The 23,172-nt window shown below is 37.4% G+C and overlaps 1 protein-coding gene and 1 long non-coding RNA gene across 3 annotated transcripts in view; one reads left to right on the top strand and one right to left on the bottom strand.

The window, feature by feature from the left end:
- LOC122661353 (DIS3-like exonuclease 2) overlaps positions 1-23,172 on the bottom strand; it is a 44,080-nt gene that overhangs the window by 20,276 nt on the left and 632 nt on the right. The window contains exons 2-7 of one of the 2 annotated variants that reach the window (XM_043856720.1): positions 22,033-22,460; positions 21,846-21,899; positions 21,667-21,735; positions 11,299-13,533; positions 2,926-2,997; positions 2,378-2,842 (exon numbers count right to left, since the gene is read on the bottom strand). In XM_043856720.1, coding sequence (XP_043712655.1) covers positions 2,408-2,842; positions 2,926-2,997; positions 11,299-13,533; positions 21,667-21,735; positions 21,846-21,899; positions 22,033-22,460 — 3,293 coding nt within the window. In that variant the 3' untranslated portion in view covers positions 2,378-2,407. Of the gene's footprint in view, positions 1-1,853; positions 2,843-2,925; positions 2,998-11,298; positions 13,534-21,666; positions 21,736-21,845; positions 21,900-22,032; positions 22,461-23,172 lie in introns of those variants that run through there. The other variant, XM_043856719.1, reaches the window with a different exon arrangement.
- On the top strand, positions 17,090-17,739 carry LOC122661355. Its single transcript, XR_006332869.1, has 3 exons — positions 17,090-17,194; positions 17,263-17,355; positions 17,560-17,739. It is a non-coding gene; the product is annotated as an uncharacterized LOC122661355 (long non-coding RNA).

Raw genomic sequence — 23,172 nt, 5'->3', positions numbered from 1 at the left:
CTGGTGTTTTTTCGTTCTGAGAAACGGAAAAACACCTAAAATCGCTTGATAACGAGTTTTGTTGTTTGGAGACATAAATCAAAATTCCACTTTGACAAAATAGTTTGCCTTTTGAAAATTGAAAAGTTCCAAACATATCCTTTGTTAATTTTTTTAAAAAAAAGAATTTCTTGTTTCAAGAACAGGTTTACAAGGTCAACGGTTTCTCGCAAAATGAAAAACTGTTTTTGTTTCAACATAACGAAAACCTATAAGATTATCAACGGGCACTTACACTTCCACTCAAGATAGTTTGGTTCAATCAAATGATTCTCTTCTAAAAGAGAATTAAGAGTCTTATTTTTTGACATGCTGGAAGTCTACAAGTACATACAAATGCATTAATTTACTAAAAATAACCATTGAACATATATAAATGAAGAGTAAAAGTATGACTTTGTTCAATGGTACTACGCATTTTAGGTTTTCCTCATAGCCATAAATGCGAATCTTAGATTGTTCATCGGCTGATCTATTGATCTCAAACAATCAAACATGTTGTGACATGATTTTTTCTCCAAACAGCCTGAGAGTCGCAGGATCAATTGAGCAAGTACTATCGGTGAAATATTTCTGTTGATTTTGAGTTTAAACAAAAAAAAGGGAATGTTTAAAGATGACGAGATAGGTTCCACAACTGGGGTCCTGTACTGCCATTTTCCTTTGTTATTTTCCCCTCAAAATGTTTCTTCTCTGTTAATGAATGTAGTCTTTTAATTTTAAAAAATGTGCTCTATTTAGCATCTAGCTCAGAGATGGATGTAGAAGGTTTGCTTACAAACCAACCCCCACCCCCCTTTTTGTATTTTTGTTTGAGGGGGGGGGGGGGAGAGGAGGAGAGAGAAGGGCCAAAATTATCTGCACCAGTTCCCTCCTAGGAGGAAAGGCCAAAATTATCTTTTCTAGTTCCCTGTCTGGCACAATTTCCCCAGTGCCTGTAATAATGGGGGGATCCCATGTGTGAAACCATGACCCCTCCCATACCCTTGGTTCCGGTAATGTCAAAGGAATTACAATCACCACTTTCATCCTTTTCTGATCACCATTCTGATCTCCTGCGTCCACCTTAGTTAGTAAGTCCATATACGCATATCATTTATTTTAATTGAAGGTTTCTTTTTGATAAAATCATTGTCTATATGCTATTATTTTGTTTATTAGGTGGTGCATGTCTATTACAAAGTGACTATATGCTCTTATTTTTTCTTATAGAACAGATATATTAAACACGTATCGAATTATTGGCGTATGCATTTTATTACACCGGATTTTTTTAAAATATTATTGCCGTCTATTAAATACCGTATTCCCACTTACGTAGGCCTGCCCACCCCCCCCCGTACCCCCAACTTAAAGTATTTCAGGGGAAAAGGCGACGGTGAGTAGAAAAGGAGGAAAGTGGAGAGCGTGAGTTCTGCAGTAAGAACATGTGAACCTGGAATCACAAAAAGGAATTACTCTCCAAAGTGTTATTCTATAACAAAAACCATAAGAACTCCAAAAGAACGTTACCAAACACGGCCTAAGTTATCCAGATGTAACCATCAAGCTAAGAGAGAAAGAGAGGGAGATGTTCTGCAGTAACAATATATGAACCTGGAATCACAAAACCAAATTACTCTCCCAAAATGTTATTCTAGAACAAAAAATTACCATAATCACTCCAAAAGAACGTCACCAAACGCAGCCTATATTATCCAGATGTAAACATCAAGCTGAAAATAGAAATTCAATTATTGAGTAATTATTCAAAAGATCCATAGTAGCATCTAATAACGGAAACTCATAAAATACTTTCCACACCAAGGTACTTAAAAACATTTTTTTTTTCTTTCTTTTGAAGTAAACTAAAACCATGTAATTCATCTGGAACTACATAAAAAATAAACTGTGGAAATACAAAAGATCCTGAACCACTCTAAACCCAGGCCAAGGAAAAGTGTACTTGGGCTTCTGTTCAAAAGACACGTTAATACTAGGAGGACATGGGTTTGACTCCAACACTCCAAGTGCCAGAAATGGGCTTTGGTAGTCAGGGTAAAATATTGGATTGGATTGGCCTACCCAAAAAAAAACAAGGGCCAATTTCCAAAAGCAGCTTAGTTAAAAGGAAAGCCACTAAACCAACGCCACAGCCATAACCCTATATTTTATCTACTATTCCCACCAGATCTTCATATTCACAACTTAACCACCCCACCTAGACCGGTCCGACTGGGGATGAACTATACAGCTTATATTATCTACAGCAGTACTTTTCCTCTTAAATATAACTGCATTCCCCTTTCCCCCCCCCCCCCCCCAACCCTAATAAATGAACCAACCACATTACTAGTACCCAAGATTTAGCAGATTCCTCCACCCTGGGTCACCCAAAGTATGAGGTCATGTACAGCCTTGCTCCTATGTCAAGTGGCCCATCATCCCCTCCATTTGCATGCAGTGCGACAGGGACAATTGAAAAGATCTGGACTGTAATAGGAAAAACACCAGGTTCAATTTCACTAGCATCTGAAATGCCAGGGTTGAAACCGGGGCCTGGTTCCTCTGATGCTACATGGATAGCTTCTGCTCCTTGGTTTGTACCTTCCTCAGGAGCACTGCTTTCAAAATCAAACTGGTTAGGTTTAAGGTCACATGAGCTAATGACCCGCGCAACATCTTCAACTGCCCTGCATTTGCCAGGACTGCCTCTCTTTTGGGATCTTTTGTTTTTACACAAATCAAGCACCAACGTAGATGTTGTTTCAAGCCACTCAGCTGTCAAGCCATCAACATCATCATAGTATATTCGCCTCTCAATCTACAAATGCATAATGCACATATATAAGCAAGAGGTTAATTGGATTTAAAAGAGAAACATAAGAGGGCCAGCAGATTCCTTACAGCGAGCTTATGAATGTAGATAGACATGAATTTTGGTCCGAGACCCATCACTTTGGCTTCTAATGTTAAAGTCTGCCAAAGACAAGTGGAGTAAGATACAAAAACTACAATCACTGCAAGAAAGTAACCAACAATACTAAAAAAATGCAGCATAAATCTCAATTTCAATCTTCATAGTCAAATCTATGTGAATCACTATGATTTGCTGATTTCTTCTTAAGTTATACCTTTGGAGAACAACCAAAGTCTTCAAATAAAATACTTCACACAGGTGCAAAGTAATGCATAAAAAATGATGAAACACAAAAAGAAAACATTATTTCTAGTTTCTGACTATTTTGATGGGTGTTTCACTAAATTGATGGCAATGCATTGGAAATGATACCCATTGCTGGGGAATTCCACAAATGAAGCCATTTCTAACAGTAGATCACAAGCATTCCCATCTCAGCAACTTTGCATTCCAAGTATGCTGTCTCAAAGTCTCAAATGTATGACATTCTTCCACTATATGTATGATATAACACAGAAATAACTTACATTGAAGGAAGAGTTAAAAAGGACTCAAGAAAACAGCTCAACCGAGTGTTGTATGAGAGGACAATTACAATTGTACCAAGCAACAACTTGATTCAATAGTTCATCCATACAACTTTGCCATCCTACATGGCATTGGAACAAGAGATTCATTACAGATGCTAGAATACAGGATACAAGCACCCCCAATCAAATAAGTAGCCTTGGAGGGCACCCTTCTAAATTATAGCCCAAGATGTCAAAGTTCCAAATCCCAATTTAAACCACCAACCTTAAATCTTTGAATCCCTGGAGAAGGTGCCAGTCAACCAAACAGCGATGGAGCATATCCTAAACTTACAGGCACAAGAAAAATAAATCAACACCCAACCCCCCCCCTTCCCCCAACACACACACACACACACACACACAAAAATTCACTGATTGCTACAAATGCTTGAGGGTCCTAACTCCTGATTCCCTCCATGGGCGCCATCAAAATTAAACTAGGTGTTGACCAGAAAAAGAGCAGCACCGGCTTGTCTGCACAGGGAAGGAACAAAAAGATTTAAATCTCTATTCTATTCTAAGAGTTAGTAATCCCATGAAAGTGATCACCCTATATTGCGCACTCCCAACAGTGATATCGTTAATGATCATTTGAAAGGACTGACCTCCCAAATGCACAACAATCTAGTCCCTCAGAATTATCCTTGAATTCTTCCTTCTCACAAAAGAGGAAACCCAATGAGCCAATTCCAAAATGATTCTAGAGAGTACCATGACGATACGTTGAACACAAGCCCTAAAAAAATCAAGGAAATAATTATTTTCTTTACCCATGTATGGCACATTGAGGTCATATGAAGTTAATTAGGTGATGCAGATCAGGGAAGCAAGAGAAGGAAATAGCCATCGATAGAGCAGTCTATCAGACTTTTATCAATAGGGAATTCTACAATGGCCTATACCTACAAGCCATTTCAAGACCTATTGAACAGCCATCTATCTTGTACTTGATCCTTGGCAGCGCAATGTCTGGGAATCTCTCTAGAGTGATTAGAAAGCATACTTCATTCAACATTTTGTCCAAGAGAAGAACAAAGAAGAGAATTAGAAGAATTTAGAGGAGCTAGAAGAAGATATTAGAGTATAAGAACAGAGAAAAAGAGAGAGGAAAGATCACACCTAATCTCAGAGATAAACAGAACAAGAAGGAAGAGGGAGATCAGATCTGGAGTACCAATGCCGTATACACAGCTCAAAAACTCTTGAGAAATATTTCAATTTCCATTATCAAATCATGTCTAATTGATGGAAGGTGTCTACATATAAATAACCTTTTAAATTTCATGAATTGACTCATAAAATGACTCCTAAATTCCTAATCACTCTCTTAGACTTGTTTGACTTAATAGATTCAAAATAGAACTCTATCTAGCTAATAAGTATCCTAATTTAACTCACGCTTAATTTAACTATTAATCTCATATACTAACTTCACCCCACTTTATGGGTTTATAAAATAGGCCGTTACAACGAAACCCAAAAAAATAAAGACACGACTTATAATATAACCAAGGTTTTAAGTATCGTACCATATCTGCCAATACTAACTGATACATATGTATATAGGCTTTCATACAGGATCACACCCTAAAGCAACTGCATAAACACACTCTCGAAGCTTGGTATTTTGTCTGAATTTCATCGTCAATATTTCAAGGATGTTATAAAGGTTGTTCGGAATTAACAAGGTAGTTATGCTATTAGATATTATGCCATATTGTCAGTGATTCTTGATTGATACATTTAAGGGTAATGCTTATTACAGAAAGAGATACATGCCCATACGAAGACAGTGAGATGAAGGTAACAGAACCAATTTTGCAATATTATCTCAGATATACTTTGTGCTTCAAAAATGAGTCTCCACCACATATATTAGGATAACATATGTTTCAGGTCCTTGTAGAGGGTGAGCCTCGGTGCAACAGTAAGGTTGCTCCATTGTGACCTAGTGGTCATAGGTTTGAGTTGGGAAACAGCCTCCCTCCCCAGACCCTGCAGTGACGGGAGCCTTGCGCACTGGGTACGCTCTTATATGTTTCAGGTTTTTGTAGTCTTTCGAAGAATATGGAATTTCATTTAGTTTCTCTATCAAAATTCTTAATCATGAGCTTTAGACCTTCATCATGTCTTGTGCATTTTTTGTTTTTCGGATTAGCTTTTTTGTACGTAGTTATACCCCTCTGAATTTCTTTAGTCCCTCCTATGATTCAAGCCTTTGGGTAAATCGCAGCACTCAGTGATATACAAAATTGTGATATGCTCTGGAGGGATTGCAGTAACTCTTCCCTTCTTCAGTCATTCATAACATGTGGAAAAAATGTCAGTCCCTTCTTACACTGAGGTGGCCTAGTTTATTGGTATCACTGAAATAAATCTTATGTAAGTTCCATTCTGGAGGCCAGTTCATTCAGCTTCAGAGGAAGGAGTCTATGGAAAATGCTGTTCATGACAGACTTTGGTGTCTTTGGGCAGAAATGAAAAATAAAATATTTGAAGGTCCCCCACCTCCCCCCTTTTATCCATCCATCCTCTTATATGAGGAGGAGCTCTTCATAACCTAAGGGTGTGTTTGGATAGTGGTTTTGTGGGGCTGGATTTGGATTTTAGTCCCCTAAACAAATGGAATTTTGGATTTGAAAATTTCATGGTACTTCAAATCCCATAAAATGGTATTTCAAATAAATGGGAGGGGGGTTTCAAAATCCATTCCGGCAGGAATTCGGGAATCAACAGAAACTCAACAAATTTGTCCTTAGTACTCTATTCCACTACATAGAGTGTTAAAATGCTTGGTTTGTAGCAAATCCATGTAGGTTTAGACCCAAATTTTTATTTGTCCAAATCCAGGTCCAGATACCAGTCAGACCCTGATGATGGATCTATACCAAATCGTAAACCTGTTGGATCCTATATGGATCAGATACGAATCAGTTATCAGTCAACTCAACTCAGTCTTATACCAACTAAATGGAGTTAGCTACATGGATCCTCTTCGCCAATTCACTTTATTCATAGCTATGCTTGTTTTCAATCCAGAACGTCTTTCCTCACCACTTCTCCTAGACGCTTGCCCCTGGCTCTTTTAGCTCCTTCAAATTCCAATCTGAATCATATCACTTCTCCTTACCACCTCAAACGACTCCCTCAACTTCTCATGTTATGGGTATTCAAAAGAAAAAGTATTCTGTTCAAATCCTTTCATTGCAAGGAATTGGTTGGCCATACAGCAAGAAGTAAGAAGATAGTATTCAATGAAAGAAAGAGAACAATAGATACTTATTTTTAACATATTTGTATATAGAATCTTAAACAGGCTGATATAGGAACTAGATCGGCCTGATCTAGTAAATATCCAAACTAACAAAACCCAAACCGATCCGAATTAAAAAGTGGCTCCAGTTCGAAGATCCAAACCTCACTAATTGCCCTTTTCAACCAAATTCTATTTGCAGCCAAAAAGTAAATTTATATGACAACACCACCACCACCTCAGCCTTATCCAAACTAAATGGGGTCAGCTATGCATGTCGTTCCTCACCATTTCTCCCAGAGTTATTTAGGTCTGTCCCTAGCTCTTTTAGCTCCTTCTATTTGAATCAGATCACTCCTCTATACTAGAGCATCTAAAGGCCTCCATTGAACATGATCATACCACTTCAAATGACTTTCTCGCGGCTTATCATGTATCAAAGCTACTTCCAAATCAGCTCTAGTTTGATCAAAATTCCTTACTTTATCCTTCCTAGTTTTGCCACATCCATCTCAACATCCTAATCTCTGTTAGTCTGTAACACTGAGTAGATCTATATGATGCTTCTTAACTGACCAACATTCTGCCCCATACATCATAGCCAATCGTATGACTATCCTAGAAAATTTTCCTTTTTAAGTTTTACAAGAATATATCAATCACACAACACTTCCAACAGACCTCTCCAATGCATCCATCCTATTTAAATTCTCTGTGAAACATCATCCTCTATATCACCTTCTTTATTTATGATTGAGCCCATATACCTAAAATAATTACTTTGTGGAATCGCCCTCTAATCAATTTTCACCACCTCATTATCCCTCCTAGTGTAACTAAAGTTACACACCATATACCCCATTTTCATTCTAGTTATCTTAAAACCTTTTGATTTCAAAGGTTGATCTTGACAGCTCCAACTTGGAAAGCATTAATTCCTTCTTTTGTCTCATCCACCAAAATAATATCATCAGCAAAAAGCATACACTAAGGAACTTCATCTTGAGTGTGTTTGGTTAAATCATCCAATGGTAACGCAAACAAATAAGGACTTAAAGCTGATCCTTGATGTAACCCAATTGTAATTGGGAATTCACTACCTTGACCCCCCACAATTCTTACACTAGTCACTACATCATCATACATATCTTTAAATAGATCGACATATTTACTTGAAACACTTCTCTTCTCTAGTACTTGCGAGATTAACTCTCTATGTATTCTGTCATAAACTTTTTCAGTCAGCGGACGTCTGCATGGGGAAAGTGAACGTCTACAGACAGCAAACCTGTTGTCAGTCAGATTTAACCCAGATTTCTAAAAGCCATTCATTGTTAGGGTATTCCAGTTAAGGTCATTCATGGCTTTTAGTGGGCTTTACCATAGACAATACACATGTTACAAAGATATACAAAAAACACATAAACCTAGCAAAGATGGTGTCTATCTTCATAAATGCTTCAAGCTCAAATTCTTCTCATCTTGACTTGAAGATTCTTCAGTTCTAGAATGAAACAACCATCAATATTCTCTTTTGCTCCATTAAAGCTTGAATGCACTCTTCCAAATACTCTTGTTTGATGTCTTCATAGTAGTGTGGGATTGTATCAGCCTTTCACATTTACACAAAATGTTAGTAATCCCAACATCATCATCCAAGCGGTTCCATCACCAAAACATGGAGGCATGGATCCTCTAATCAACAAAATAGTTTTAGACAATGGTACAACGGTCAGGCGGTTCACAGCATTGCAGCCCCTTCTTTGACGATGGCCAGGTGGAAATGTTCTAGGTTTTAATTTTAAAAGGTTAGTGTTGGGGGATTTAAACTTCGAGGGGCAAAAAAAAAAGAATATTGTCTTTCTAGGACCAAATGGGATTGTTTGATCAACACATTCAACTGACCATCAACACTGAATAAAACTGATTGCTGGGTGATAAAGAAACAACACCATAAATTAAAAAGGAAAGCTGGGATGACAGTGTTGAGATGAAGCAACAAGACCTGAAAAGATATAAAATAAATAAGCAAATTCAAGGTAATTCAGGAGTGGCTCCAAACTCATAAGTTGAGGGTAGTCGTTCAGGATGGTTCAAACATATGGACAAAGACAATTGAAAAAAAGGTAGGTTGAAATTTAACAGGGAGAAGTAGTGAAGTCCAAAATATACGGATGGCTTTGGATTAACAATAAATGCAACTTAAAATAAAGTTAAATGGAAAAAACATGATTGGTATAGCACACCCCATTTATTTTTTAATTTTTTCTTCTCATAGGAACAAAAAAAGAAGAAGAAAAAATCATGGTTTGAGAACTCACGAGATCTCTCGGTTTTTTGAGAAACTGAGACGAGATGGAATATGATATTAAAAAGTAGATAGCGAGATCTCGGATCTCGGGTTGACCCATAAAATGAACCATCTACCAGTTTATTTACTTACCTAACTCGACAGAACTCGACATATCTCGGTCGAGTTCTGTCCAAAGCTCCCAAAACTACTCTCTTCTTCCCCATTTGAAGCTCCTCCTTCATTTTACCTGTGGATTTCAAGACTTAACTTCGGGAGAGGTGATTCAGCTACACATTTGAAGATTCAACTACACACATCTTCAAGATTCATCACAATTTGAAGGATTTTTTAAAGGCAAACTATTTTCCCCAAATCTATTTTTTTCAAAAAAAAGTTGTTCAATCCTTGGTAGATTCATGTCATTTTAAGATATGTTACATAACTTTGAACGATCTATCACTTGATGGAGTCCGAATTTTTTTTCTGTTAATATTTTTTTGTATTATATTTTCTGCAAAAAAAATTGAAAAAAAATAGAATGAATAGTGATTGTTTGGAAGTGATTTTCATGTATGTTGGACAAATTTGGAAGCTCAATATGACAGTAGCAGTGGATCTCACGCCTCAAACCAACCGCCTCCGCCTCTACCCTAGGATAGGGGAGTTGGAATATGTTGATGACAACACTTATATGAGTGCTGAGGCAAACTATGTGCAAAACTACAGCAACACAACGACATGGGAATTCTATGTGGATATGGTTGGGACTGAATACATTAACATATCACATTTTATGTAACATTTGTTTAAAGATTGATGTATTGTACACTTTAACATTTCTAATGCTTATTTAAGTTGTTTTACACTAATTGAATATTTTGATTCCTTTCTATTACTAAACTATGCGTAGAGTAGGGTATTTTAGTACGTCGTCGCCTACCAACCTATGATCCGAAGTGAAACTCATATTTGGACTTTGTTTTTTGCGAAATCTGATAGTGCCATTGTGTTTAAATGACCTAAAATAGGCTGAATACCAAGTTTCAGACCCAAACTAGATTTAAAACCCACCGAGTTGAGGCTTCGAGTCGGAAAAAAAAAAAAAGCACCAACACAGCGAGATCTCGCCGAGATCTTGACTCGACTCGGTTTTTACAAGGGTTGAGTTAGTACCGAGTTCCGAGTTCTCAAACCATGGAAAAAATTAGCGAACCACATTTAATTGGGATAAGGCCTAGTTAAGTGGGGGTGAGTCGTATTCTATGACATTTTAGATAAAATTAAGCTTAAAAGTCCTAGCTACAAAATTAGAGATTCCCTCAAACTACCCATCGAAAATTTGAACAATTCCAACTTGATCAAGTTCTATTTTTAGCAGTTATGACTTGCCTTGCCATGGATATGTTACACCCCCGATAACAGTGAGATGATCATGCAAACTGAGTAATTGACTTCCTGTTCATCTGAGAGATGTTATTGACTTCCTGCATCCTCCCTAGATACAAATCAAGTTATAATATAAGAGATAGTGCCTTCAGCGCAGAAAAATGTCGACACTTACTGGTAGGCAAAAAAAAGACCCCATCTATTGGGTAAGACTGTTATGTGGTGTTCACTTATGTTTCAGTTGTTTAGGTCTTGGTTGTCACTATGATCACTATGTATCTTTGTCTATTCGTTTTAATAAATTATTATATCATTGCTAGTCAGAAAAAGATAGCAGTACACAGAGAGTTCAACTAGGAGCATGAATAATGTTCAGGGAGAGCAATCAAAGCAATACATCACGCAATTGCAGGTAGTTAAGAAAATACTGCAATTAAAGTCAATTACTACAATATTCTTTTTACTGTCCTAATTATTAAGGGGGGAAATCTGCAAACGGAATGTGCTAGCTTCATAGTAAATTATTTTACAGCATTTGTTAAAAACCAATACAAAAGTGCATAGAGATTAGAACTGGGAAAAATATTAATTGGAAAACAACTTCCATTTTTAATTTCAGGGTGTTGTCTTCCCAAAAGAAGTGGTGGTATCCATAAAGGATTCCAACCCCATCATATGATTGGATTCATCCCCTCACTAAACCATGCCCAAATGTGCTTCTTTGTCGTGTCCAACCACCAAATTGAAAAATGGGTTTTAAAATATAAAATAATTTTCCAGGAAAAATTTTGAAAAAATAGAGCCTAAAAAATATGTGAACAGCATGAATTTGCACACATAGAACAAATAAATGTACCTCTTTCTTCTTCAAAAGAACCCAGAGGAGGAGTTTATCACCAGCGTCCTCAGCATGCCTGCTAGCCAGCATCCTCTCATTGCAATAAGCAGCAACATCAATAAGCATTTCAGCACAGGGGACTCTGTACGTTAATGCTGCAGCTGATAATGCTTCACGACATTCTTTGGATTCTACAACATCTTTGTCAAAGTATATACCAGTGACACACTTCTGCTTGATATCCTTCCCCTTGATTAATTTAAGCTGCTGCACCTTTTGTTGCTTCAGATACAAATCTTCAGCTTCAATAGCTGCTGCAAGTGTTCGATGCACCACAATATCAGCATACCTACGCAACGGGGATGTGAAATGAGTGTAGAGAGGGACAGCCAAAGAATAATGAGCCCATTCATTTTCCTTATCCTTTAAATCTCCAGTACAGAAGTAAGCAGCCAACTGCATCGGCTTAGATGCATATGACATTAGGACATCAAATAAAACAGGATCATTCTTAAGCTTTTCCCTGATCTTCCACAGTGAAAGCTGAAGCTGGGCAGAAGAAGAAGTGTCTACTTCTAAACCATGCTTTCTCCAAAATGCTTCAAACTCTTTAAGTCTTCGTAAATTAGGTTCCGGATGCCTACGCAATAATGCACAATCAGGAAAAGCTCTAGATATGACTTCAGCAGCTGTCCTATTTGCCAAGAGCATGAACTCCTCTACAAGAAAGTTGGAATCCTTCTGTTCATAAAGTATACTATCATATGGAATTCCACACTCATCAAACAAGAAAACAAGTTTGGAGCTTTCTAAATGCAAAGCCCCATCTTTGAATCTGTTGTCTTTCAATGTCACAGAAATTTCATTAAGGATTTTAACAGACCGAACAACATCATGCCAGTCAAACTGACCATGTAATGCAGGCCACCCATTTTCTAAGGCTCGAAGATTCTCAACATTAATCGATCCATCAATTATGTACTGCACATGATCATATGAGAGCTTGCAACATGAACGAATTACAGTACGGCCAATCCAACGATCCAAAATGTTCCCACAAAGGTCAATGTCCCAGAAAATAGAAAAAGCAAGTCTATCTGCACCAGGTATAAGTGAACCCAAGTTCTCAGAGAGCAACGGAGGCAACATTGGTACTTTATGTTGCAAAAGATATACACTAGTAGATCTCATTTGAGCTTCTATGTCCAAGGCTGTGCCTGGCAGGACAAATACAGATACATCAGCAATGTGGACACCTACCCTGAAAATGTCATTTGATAACTTCTCAACTGATAGAGCATCATCAAGATCACTTGCACTAGAAGGGTCAATAGTAAATATGCAAAGATTTCTAAGATCCTTTCGTCTTTCCAATTCCTCCCCAGGCACCTCCCATGGGATATTTGGCAGGCAGGAAAGTGATTCAGTAGAAAACTCATCATGATGAATAGAATTCTGAAACAAAATTGCAGCGATCTGTGATTCAATTTCTCCACCATGTCCAAGAATATGCATGACATTTGCTTGTGGCAGATAACTTTCTTCCCTCCAATCAACAATTCTTGCGCCAATTAACTCCATTTCAACCATAGTATCACCATCTCTCAATCTTTTCTTGATGCAACCTGGCAAACTTTTTACAGAGACAGTCATTTTAGGAAGTCTTGCATCAATGGGTGTCAACTGGATGTATTCCCTACTAGAAAATGTCATGGAATTCTTGTTCTTCTTCGTGTCCTTTTTATTTAATTCCTTAAAGGAAAACCACTGCTTAACACCAAGGAAACCCACAACAGCATCACGGCGACGAGAACTTTCAATTATAGCTACAACCCTACCAGTCGGCCGCTTGGGTGGGAATAAACTAATCAATGCACATAGCTTGCCTACTGCATTTGACACTTCATTCAGCTCAGGTGAACAACTGACTTTTGCCTGACCTGAAGCAGAGGAACAATGCCCATTTGACCCACAATAAAAACTCCTAGCGCCAAGTCTGAGCTCTGAATTAACAGCCTCACCAGCGAAGGCCCTTTCATGGTCATATAACCCCATATCTGGAACAAGCAAAACATTTCCATTGCTGGAATCCTCATAGTCAGCATCTAGCTTATCTTTCCCCTTGCAGTTCTCCCCCAGGCTACCCATAACATCTGGGAGCACACTACAATCATCCATGGGCACAGAATTCCCCTTCAGCCTGGTCCAAAATGGCGGAGGATCCACTGCAATTGCTACAATGTCTCCTTCTACCTACAAAAGGAGTGTGGTTCATCATCTTTCATACTAAGCTGAAAACCAAAATTAGCATAGATAAGAAAAGAAATTATCGCAAATGCAGTACTACAACTCTTAATTACTCTATCACATAGCATAAAGTCAGCTAGGAACAGAAGGAAAAACCAATCATAAATAGAATTAAATAACAGTGAACGTATGAAACACGTAACGAAAATATCCTGCATGAGCATGACACAAGACTTAACTGTTGTACCTGATATATAATGGTACAGCAAGAAAAGCAACAAACAAATTTCATTTAAATAAAAGAAAGAGATCATCAGATAGGATTAGATAACATCATACAACTCAAACATGGAATAATAAGACCTAAATATGAGCATGGCACAAGACTTAAATCCTCCATCTGATATCAGATGGTGCAGCAAGAAACAGAAGAGCATACAAATTTTGATGCAAGGGATCATCAAATGGGATTAAATGACAGAAATCAGACATGAACTTAACAAAAAAAGACCTTACATGAGCATGGCACATGAAATTCAAACTGTGCATTGCAATAACACCATAGTAAATCTTCAAATTTCCACTTGAAAAATGACTAGCGTAGACCATCATTGTATAACCAAGGAGTTAAGCAAGAAATGAATTCCATTACACGACAGATTTTAATATGAACAAACCAAATTTTTAGTCATTTCAATCAAAATCATGTTAATTTTACATGACTTTAGTTGGTGTGGCCAATGTCACTGAAATATCTCAATAACAGGAGTCAAACTCAAATATTCATTGTCTTCCAATTGCCCATCAAAAAAATTTGTCAGATATTTTTTAGGGTAAATTATGAAACACCCCCTGAAAACGGAACGAATTTCAAGTCACCCCCTCTTATCTGAAAATACTCAACCGTCCCCTCTACACTAACGGTGTTATCTTCAGTCACACCAAAAAGTGAAATGTCATATTTTAACCTTAACCCATCCCTTTGTAACCCAACCCAACCCTAACAATGGTTTCAAACCCAACTCTCCATCTCTCCTCTCTCTCTCTCTCTCTTTTGTAACTCTAGGAGACGGCAGCGGCGGTGGTTGTTTTCGGCAGGCCTTGTTGTTCCTGTCGGTTAATGGAGGGAGAGGGCAGAACAATCAAAAGAAATTAACTCTCATGCTTCAATCCAGAGTGTAGGCCTGCCATGGAGGCCTCACTGAGAAATTAACTCGAATGTGTGAGAACACATCTCACGGTTCATATTAGAGATACAGTCCTGCAGGGAACTAGGGAAGGGAAGCCTGATTCCCTATCCCTTATACTCCTGCAAATCAAGTCTCTTCAGTACTCCAGGCCTATAAATTGAAATCAACAACAACCATTTAGCGACACAGTAGTACCCTTGACAAAAAACTGAAATTTGCTTGTGAACAAAACCAGAGAAGAAGAGGAAGAAAATGAGATTACCATCCAGAGATGCAAAAAAATCGTTCCAAGCCTTCCAAAAGAGGAAGGTACAGCTTTGAAAAATGAGATTACCTTCCACAACCTCCTCCCTCATGGCGGTGGCGTTACTGGCAGTGATGCATCATCCAACGTCTCTGCTCAGTCGGGTAGTTGTGGTGCGAAGGCTGTGGGTGTCAACACTACTACGGATTTGATTCTTTATTCATTGTATGACCCAATAGCACAGAAACAAACAAAAGATGAAAAAGAAATCATTGTTTGAGAGGGGTTTTAACAGACTGATTTTTACCCCTTTTCTCCCCTATCAAATCATACACTATTTATTGTTCAATAATAATCTGATTCTTGGGTCATATGTTGAGCCATTGAGTGTGATTTCCAGTTTTTTTTTTTTTTCCAAATCTTATGGGCAAACTTTGATTGAATTATTCGTTACTGTATTTCTTGGTTATGGGGAGCACAATACTGAGTATCTCAGTAGATTGAATCAAAGTAAATGGACTGCGTTCTTTATTCTGTTTGTATGAGCCAATACCATCCAAAGGAAAACGAAATGTTTGAGAGGGGTTTATTGCAGTTGTTTTTACCCCTTTTCTCTCCTTCTTAGATCTTACTGCCGAACAGAGGTTGTGAACAAAACCATTGAAGAAGAGGAAGAAAATGAGATTACCTTCCAGAGATACAAAAAAATCATTTCAAGCCTTCCAAAAGAGGAAGGTACAGCTTTGAAAAATTTATCTGCAATTACCAAGGCTTCTGGTAACAGCAATGAAGAGGGGAAGAGTAATGGGAAGAGGAAGGAGAAGGAGAAGGAGAAAATAGGGCTTGATAGAGGGTTGGGTTCGGATAGTTCTTCGGAGAGTAACGAGATTGCTCTGCGAGAGTTGCAGGTAATATGAGGAAGAAAGTGGGGTGAGGAAGAAGATCAATTTAGGGATTTTTAGATTTCAAGGGCAAAATAGTAACTACACAATGGTCAAGGGTAGTTTAGGGTTTTAAAAAAATTTAACCAGCTGACTTCATAAGTTAACAACATAAAACTAACGATAGGGACTAATTTGTAATATAGGGCTCTAAAGCAAGGGGTGTTCTGAGTATTATCAGATAAGAGGGGGTGACTTGAGATTTGTTCCATTTTTTAGGGGGTGTTTCGTAACCCCCTCCCCAACAAGTTCACACTAACTATTTTATCTGTTTATCTCAAGCATTGTAACAGCTTCACCTACCCTAAATTACATAGACTTTTTCTTTTGAGGGGAGGGATGGAGAGGTCCTCTGGTAGCTATCCAACCCTATAGACCCATATATATATATATATATATGTATGTATCCTATAAAAGTACGTACTCTATATTTTTTGTCAAATTTTTTAGATTCCCAAAATAACCCTGAGATCCCTTTCACAGACTCTTTTCCCGTGCGGTTAGACACATTAGATACCTAAAATACCCCTGAGATCCCTTTCACAGACTCTTTTTCCCACGTGGACAGACGCATCCCCATACAAAAGAGACCACACCTTCACTCCCTTTCTCTCAGACTCTTCTGACTTACCTTTGTACGCAACCTATGCGAGAAGGTAGGTCGCTCCGTCAGACCGTCACTCTGTCTCTTTCCTTCCTGATCCCCTCTCCCATCCATATCTCTCTCTCTCTCTCCCCCATGGCTCCCCCTCTCTTTCACGACCTTTCACCTCTCTCCCCCTGACTAACGATCTTACCCACCTCCAGTTCTTTTCAATTTTGTTTTAGTTATTTCATTTTTCTCGGCCATTCTTTCTTTCTTTGAGTTTGATCGCCACTCTACAACTGATTTCACTGTGTGGTTGCAGATTTTACTGTGTGGCTTGCAAATACAAGACTCCAACCCTCAGTTTAGGTGAGTTCCCTATAAACGCCCTGTAATTTTCTTTTCTTTGCTCATAAACCATGATCCCAAACCCTTTTGATGTGTTCAGATCTATGAATCATGATCCCTAGCTATCCCCTTCGGTTTGGACTTTGAATATATGAATGTCTTTCTTGGCTTCATTGTGTTTGCTCACTTTTATGCGAGTCAGGCTCCCCTTCACTGAAATCCCTTTTCTCCCTTTATTTCCGTTCTCTCTGCAAATGGTATCAAAATTCTAGCAAATGCAGATGGGCTTCAATTGCTACATACCCTTGAGAATCGTCCATTTGACACTTCAAGAGTTGCTTCTAGTTCTATTGTGAAGGTAATTTGATCAAGAAACTTTATACTAAGTTTAGACCTTGCTTGTTAACTGAATGAATTACAATGCAGGCACCTACACTCAACACATTTGGTCCTACAACAACTGGCACAAATGTTGGTGTTGTAGATCGAGGTCCTCCAACAATGGGAATAGTTGGACTGGTAAGCTAATATCTTTGAATACTTCTTGAAAAAAGCTTCTGGATTTGTTATCTGTATCTATTAACTTAATGGAATCAGCACATAATTTGTTGAATTCTACTGTGTTATATTTACATCATGTTCTTGTTTTGACTTATAGTAAACTTGAGGGAATTTTGCAACATTTATGTAGCCAATTATTAACTGCCTCTGAATTTTCTTTAGAATGGAGAGAGCCGGGGTTTGTCTGATGTGAAACCACCCAGAGTTGTAGAGGATTCTATAGAGAAGCCTAAGATTTGGAAGTTGACTGAAATCAATGAACAATCTCAGTGTCGTTCATTGAGGCTTTCTGATAGCTTGATGGCAGCAAAGGTGTATCTTCTCCATGTACTAGCTTTTAAAGTAACTGAATGAAGTTGTTTTATTTAGAATATCCTATGGCTGTTGGGTAATAAGGCCAACAAAGAAAACTGACTTTTCAATATACTATGTTTCTGAATTTGTCTGTCCTCATTTTGTTGATGAGAAGTGCAATTCTTTTGTTATTGCGAATTAGATATTCGTGGGGAGCTGTAGCCAGTGTAGTTTTGTTTCAAGATAAAATGGGTTATGCTTATGTATTTGTTTCAAGAAATGGGGCATACAAAGGCTAAACAATTGTACTAATTAGTTTACTTAATGGTATCATGGTAGATGAACTAAAACATTGTGCCTGTGTGCTATGTGTGTGGTTTGCTCATGTCTGCATGTGTATTTTTGTTACTGGTACGGCAAGTCATGGCATGTGTTGTGTATTTTTGTTACTGGTACGGCAAGTCATGCTATGTGCTGGTACTTACTTGCAGATAAACCCTGGGAGATTGATTTTTGTTTTCAAATGGATCAAGGACTTATCTATATCTTGGATGTTTGAACCCTGTTTTTGGAATAGGCAGGAAATGATGGGTTTGGTTGAACTATTGCTTACCATTCCAATGTATACTCTTCTTGTCTCTCTAATAGCAAATGGATATTGTTATCTAACATTAGCAATAGACGACACTATTATAGAACACAATTTTCTGATGATCACAAGGTGAGAATCACTAGGAAATATACTATTATGATGAATTCATCAATTAGTGTGAAGACCTTGACAGACTCCGAGTGATGTATTTGCTTTCCAACTCATGTAAGGTAAGAACCTTTAACTGCAATAAGAAACACTAAATGTTTTTATAACATGGATGTTGATTGATACACATGTATATATGTCTTCTACTTATCAGGTTTTGGTTGGCTGGACAAATATGATACCTACTGCCTCTCTTTTCCTTCCATTTAAACAATTTGTTCAATTTTTAAAGTAGTTCTTTTTTATTTCCTATTTTATTTATTATACTTTTTCATTTCCTCTTACTGAATGCAACTTGAATAGTTTTCAACTTGAACCTATTGGTCCAATGCAACGTTAGATTCAGTTTTACTACCATTTCAGCCCATGGATTCGATTTGGCAGAAGACCACCTTATTCAAGGATGGAATGGGCTTGTGTTGGTCCATCAGGGAAGTGCATCAGACCATCTTCCATAATACTGCTCGCTTGTAGCGAGTTTTGTGTTGTGACACTTTCGAAAGTTGCCTTCTCTGAATTTTCTTTTTATTTTATTTTTTGTAAGTGGAAGCGTGGGGCCATGGCAGAGCCACAGTCTTATTGGCCATGTGCTGAAGTTAAGGGTGTTTTGGTAATTCTATCTTAAAGCTTTTTTTTTCCTCTTAATTTATATACTAATCCAAAAGCAATGTCTCCCCTGAGGTTTGACGTAATTATGAAAACATCCCTCAGTTTTGAAAAAATCTGTGTGCCACCTCAGGTTCTTAACAGTTAATATATATCCTCATTCCATTAGTCTAGAACTAACAACATTAAAATTAGGAGTAAAATTAACCAAATTGCCCTCATCTTCCCCAAATTATTTTCCTAAAACTTGCAACTCATCTTCCCCAAACCTGAACATAACTTCCCTTTCTCCTTCCATTTCTGAAACCTAATCTAATTAAAACCTTCAATCCATAGCAAATCGATAGCAGATTTCAGAGGAATCAAATCAATAATCAAACATGATCAGTGCAGCAACAAACTCAACAGAAACAATAGAACGCTAATCGGAAACCAGATTCCAGAATTCAATCCAAACAGAGAATTAAGATAGATGATGGGTTAGGGAGTATATTTTGACACCTTAACCCAGCATGCCTTAGTGGCAGATATTATTTTGTATAACATAATGATTGATAGGTATGCAAAACTCGGAAATATTGAAGAGGCTGTACTAAGAATGTACGAGGAAACAAAAAAAAATGGGATAACTCCAAGAATTAGCACATTTAATTCCCTAATCCATGGACTGTGCAAGAATAGGAGAGTGGATTAGGGAATTAAATGGCTAAATGGCTGTTGTCACATGAAATTCTGGTTTATGGATTGGCGCCGAGCGTTGTGACTTATGCTACCCTAATGGATGCATGTTACAAAGAGTGAAATCTAAGTGATGTGGCTTGAGATGGAAGCAAAATTTGTTACACCTTCTGTTGTGACTTATACTGTAGTTATAAAAGTATTTGCAAACAATGGAGGCCACAAGAAGCTGTCCCAGTACTATCGGCGTGCAAAGGGTCTCCCCCCACCTCAGATTACTTACAATACCATCATCCATAGCTGAAATTTATTCCTAAATTTCATTTTAGAACTTATTAGTGCTTGTATTGGAGGATACAGTGTCACCCAGGTACACCCAAAGCAAGACTGCATGAAGGACTGGATTGTCTCTCTAAAAGCATTGCAAACAAGGTAAAAAAAAGACATTAAAAAGGAAAAAGACTGAAACAAATAATTCTAATGAGAGGTAACATTGAAAGTTAAATTGCGGACTTGTGCACAATTGACCATTTGATGCATTAGAATGGTTTGGGATTTTCAGCATTCGAGATGGGTTCAGGCTATGCCGATACGACTTCACATTGGCCGAACTGGTCTGCTCTATATAATATTTACCTGATCCTGTAAGATATCGCCATGTATGTGCATTGATTGGATCAATGTTGTTGTTTTATTTGAAAATTTATACGTCTCTCTTCTTTTGCTTTAGGGTCTTGATTTACTATTGTACAACTGAACATCAATAGGTTATCTATTTAGTTATTTATTATTGTACAACTGAACATCAATAGGGTATCTATTTAAAGATTGCACCTAAACACTCTTTGAAGGGGTTTTCTTATTCAAACCCCTCAAGGTGTCAAATAATTTGTAATCCTACTTTTTGGTCCTTTTAGTATAACATACATATTTTTTTCCAATGAGGTCAAATATTATCATTCCACATGTATTCTCAAAAAATGTGAGAACCTATGAAGATGACAAAAGACAGAGAGATGCCCTTCGCTCCATCACACTCCATGGACAACATATGTTGTAATCTTGCCATTGTCATGCATCTGGAATCCTATTTATAGGTCTGCAGCAGTAGATTGGAAGGATCAAAAGTTTCATGATTCAGTTCAAATCTCAGACTGGTTTTTGAATAGGAACAAGGATTACAAGGATGGGAGGCAATCACAGGTTGTGTCCAATACTTTCAATATGAAGATGAGAGATGATTTGGAACGATTAGAGAAGATTAGGTAATTTCTTATTTAGTTTGTATTGATTTTCTTTTACATGTAGAATTTCATGTCTGATTGAAATGGGTTGCTTCCCCAGGATTCATTAACTTATTGCATTTCTGGTGGTTTAATTTGGTAGCATAATTGTGATTTTTTTATTGACTCTTGCCTCTAAGAACTAAAACTGTCGTTGCGTGGACGATTATATGAGTGCTATCTTGGTTCCCCTTGAAATGGAACATGTTGTATTCATTGTCTGTTAATAATACAGACATACTTCAATAAGTGTGGGAAGTTTTTGACTTATTGGGGTCAGACTGAATTGCATTTAGTTGTTTGAAACATTTCTTGCTTCAACCACTTAACAGATGTTCAAGGATGGAAATCTATATTGGAAGTAGTTCAGTATTTGTGCACACATGCACACGTGCATTTGCACGTGTGAGTTTACTAGTATATATATATATATATATATATATATATATATATATATATATATATATATATATATATATATATAATGATAATGATAATACTAAGAATAATATATTATACTTCGTACTGTTAAAACATAACAGTCTGGTTAAAATGCATAACAAAAAAAAAGGCTGTGTGGTAAGCCTATTGATATTGAACAGTTGAGTTTTAATTAATAACACCGGTAAAAATTTACTAGAGACTTACAGCTCTATTTTGGTTAACTACTCCACTGATAAGGACATCTGTTGGGACACCTTCAATGGTACAGTAAGCCTGAAAAAAGAAAAAAGAAAAGACTGCTCATATCATACACTTAAGATATGATATGCACGGAAGAATTGGCAAGTTATAACCATGACACAAGAAAAGATAACAGCCCAAACCTCAAGACGATTATAGGCATTTACACGAAACGATGCTCTAAAAGTGACACCCTTCTGCAAGACGAGGAAAATTTTTTTATTACCATTACCTCTTTTGTTTTCTGACTCAATTAAATGCCTTATATCGTCTAAAATAAGACCAAAACCCAACACAGAAAGGACCACTTCAAAAATTGAAACAACTGACCTCTATTGCCTCATTAACTGCCTCAATTGACCAGTGAAGGGGGTAGATTTTTCTCTGCATACCAGCATAACCCTCATTCTTATGAAAATAGAGAAAATCTTCATTTGAAAATGATCCATTTTTTCCTTCATTGCAGATTGGCTCTGGACATGATTTAGACAACACAGTGAGCGGAAACAGCTGCTCATCTTGCGTACTTCCCAACTCTACTGCTGCTGTCTCACCATTGATATGCATCGTTGGCATAGAATGGAAAGTAACATCAGATGCTGTGGCAAGTCCATTATCATGTGATGTCTGAACATCCAACCCATAGAACTGTGCAGAAGATACATTCATAGATAAGGTTACATGATTTGAGGTACTATTGTTGCTCAAGCATCTTGATTCTTGCATATGTATTCCACTAACTGAACTATCATTTGATCCTGCAACACCATTATGAAAATATGAATCAAGTGGCGTACAAAATAGGAAGAAGCAAAGCAATTTAAAAATTTGGCCAGTAAAGACACATGAGGGATCATGGAACAGTCATTGGCACCAAAAATTAAAATAAAAGAGAATTGAATACGCAATCCCCACAATTGATACCATAACTCTTCAGAGGCCACTCACTACTTCATAAACATCACACAATCTAAACGTGGAAACGATGTTCCACTACTGGCAAGACAAAAGCGACCATTCACATACAACCACAATTCTCAAATCCAACCCAGCAGCAACAGCTTAGACAAGAAAAGCATAGCAAGATAAAACCCAAAGATGAACAATCCAATGCAAAAAACTCAAATGGCGATAACTAGGAAAGGCATAAACGTGCATTCAATGGTTGCCACTGATGCCAATTTCACTTGCTTTTCTGAAGTTGCATTCAGGGATTGAACAGCAAGACTAACTAAGAACTTCAACCAAATATTAGATAAACACACTTTTAATTTCCCTGCTTATGTGGGTTTAAACATAAACATATACAGGTGCAGGCTGTGTCCAACACTACCTGCTCTTCACTGTAAGCTAAATGTACAGCAGTTAAGCATTAAGTGTCACAGCTTAGCAATGACTAATAAGTACTACAAAATTTTCACTTAATTGGATTTGAAAAACAAATAGCATCAAAGCCATGGGAGGGAGAAC

The sequence above is a fragment of the Telopea speciosissima genome, chromosome 5 (assembly GCF_018873765.1).
Source record: "Telopea speciosissima isolate NSW1024214 ecotype Mountain lineage chromosome 5, Tspe_v1, whole genome shotgun sequence".
In the NCBI taxonomy this organism is placed as follows: domain Eukaryota; kingdom Viridiplantae; phylum Streptophyta; class Magnoliopsida; order Proteales; family Proteaceae; genus Telopea; species Telopea speciosissima.
This window is presented reverse-complemented; position numbering and strand designations above follow the sequence as displayed.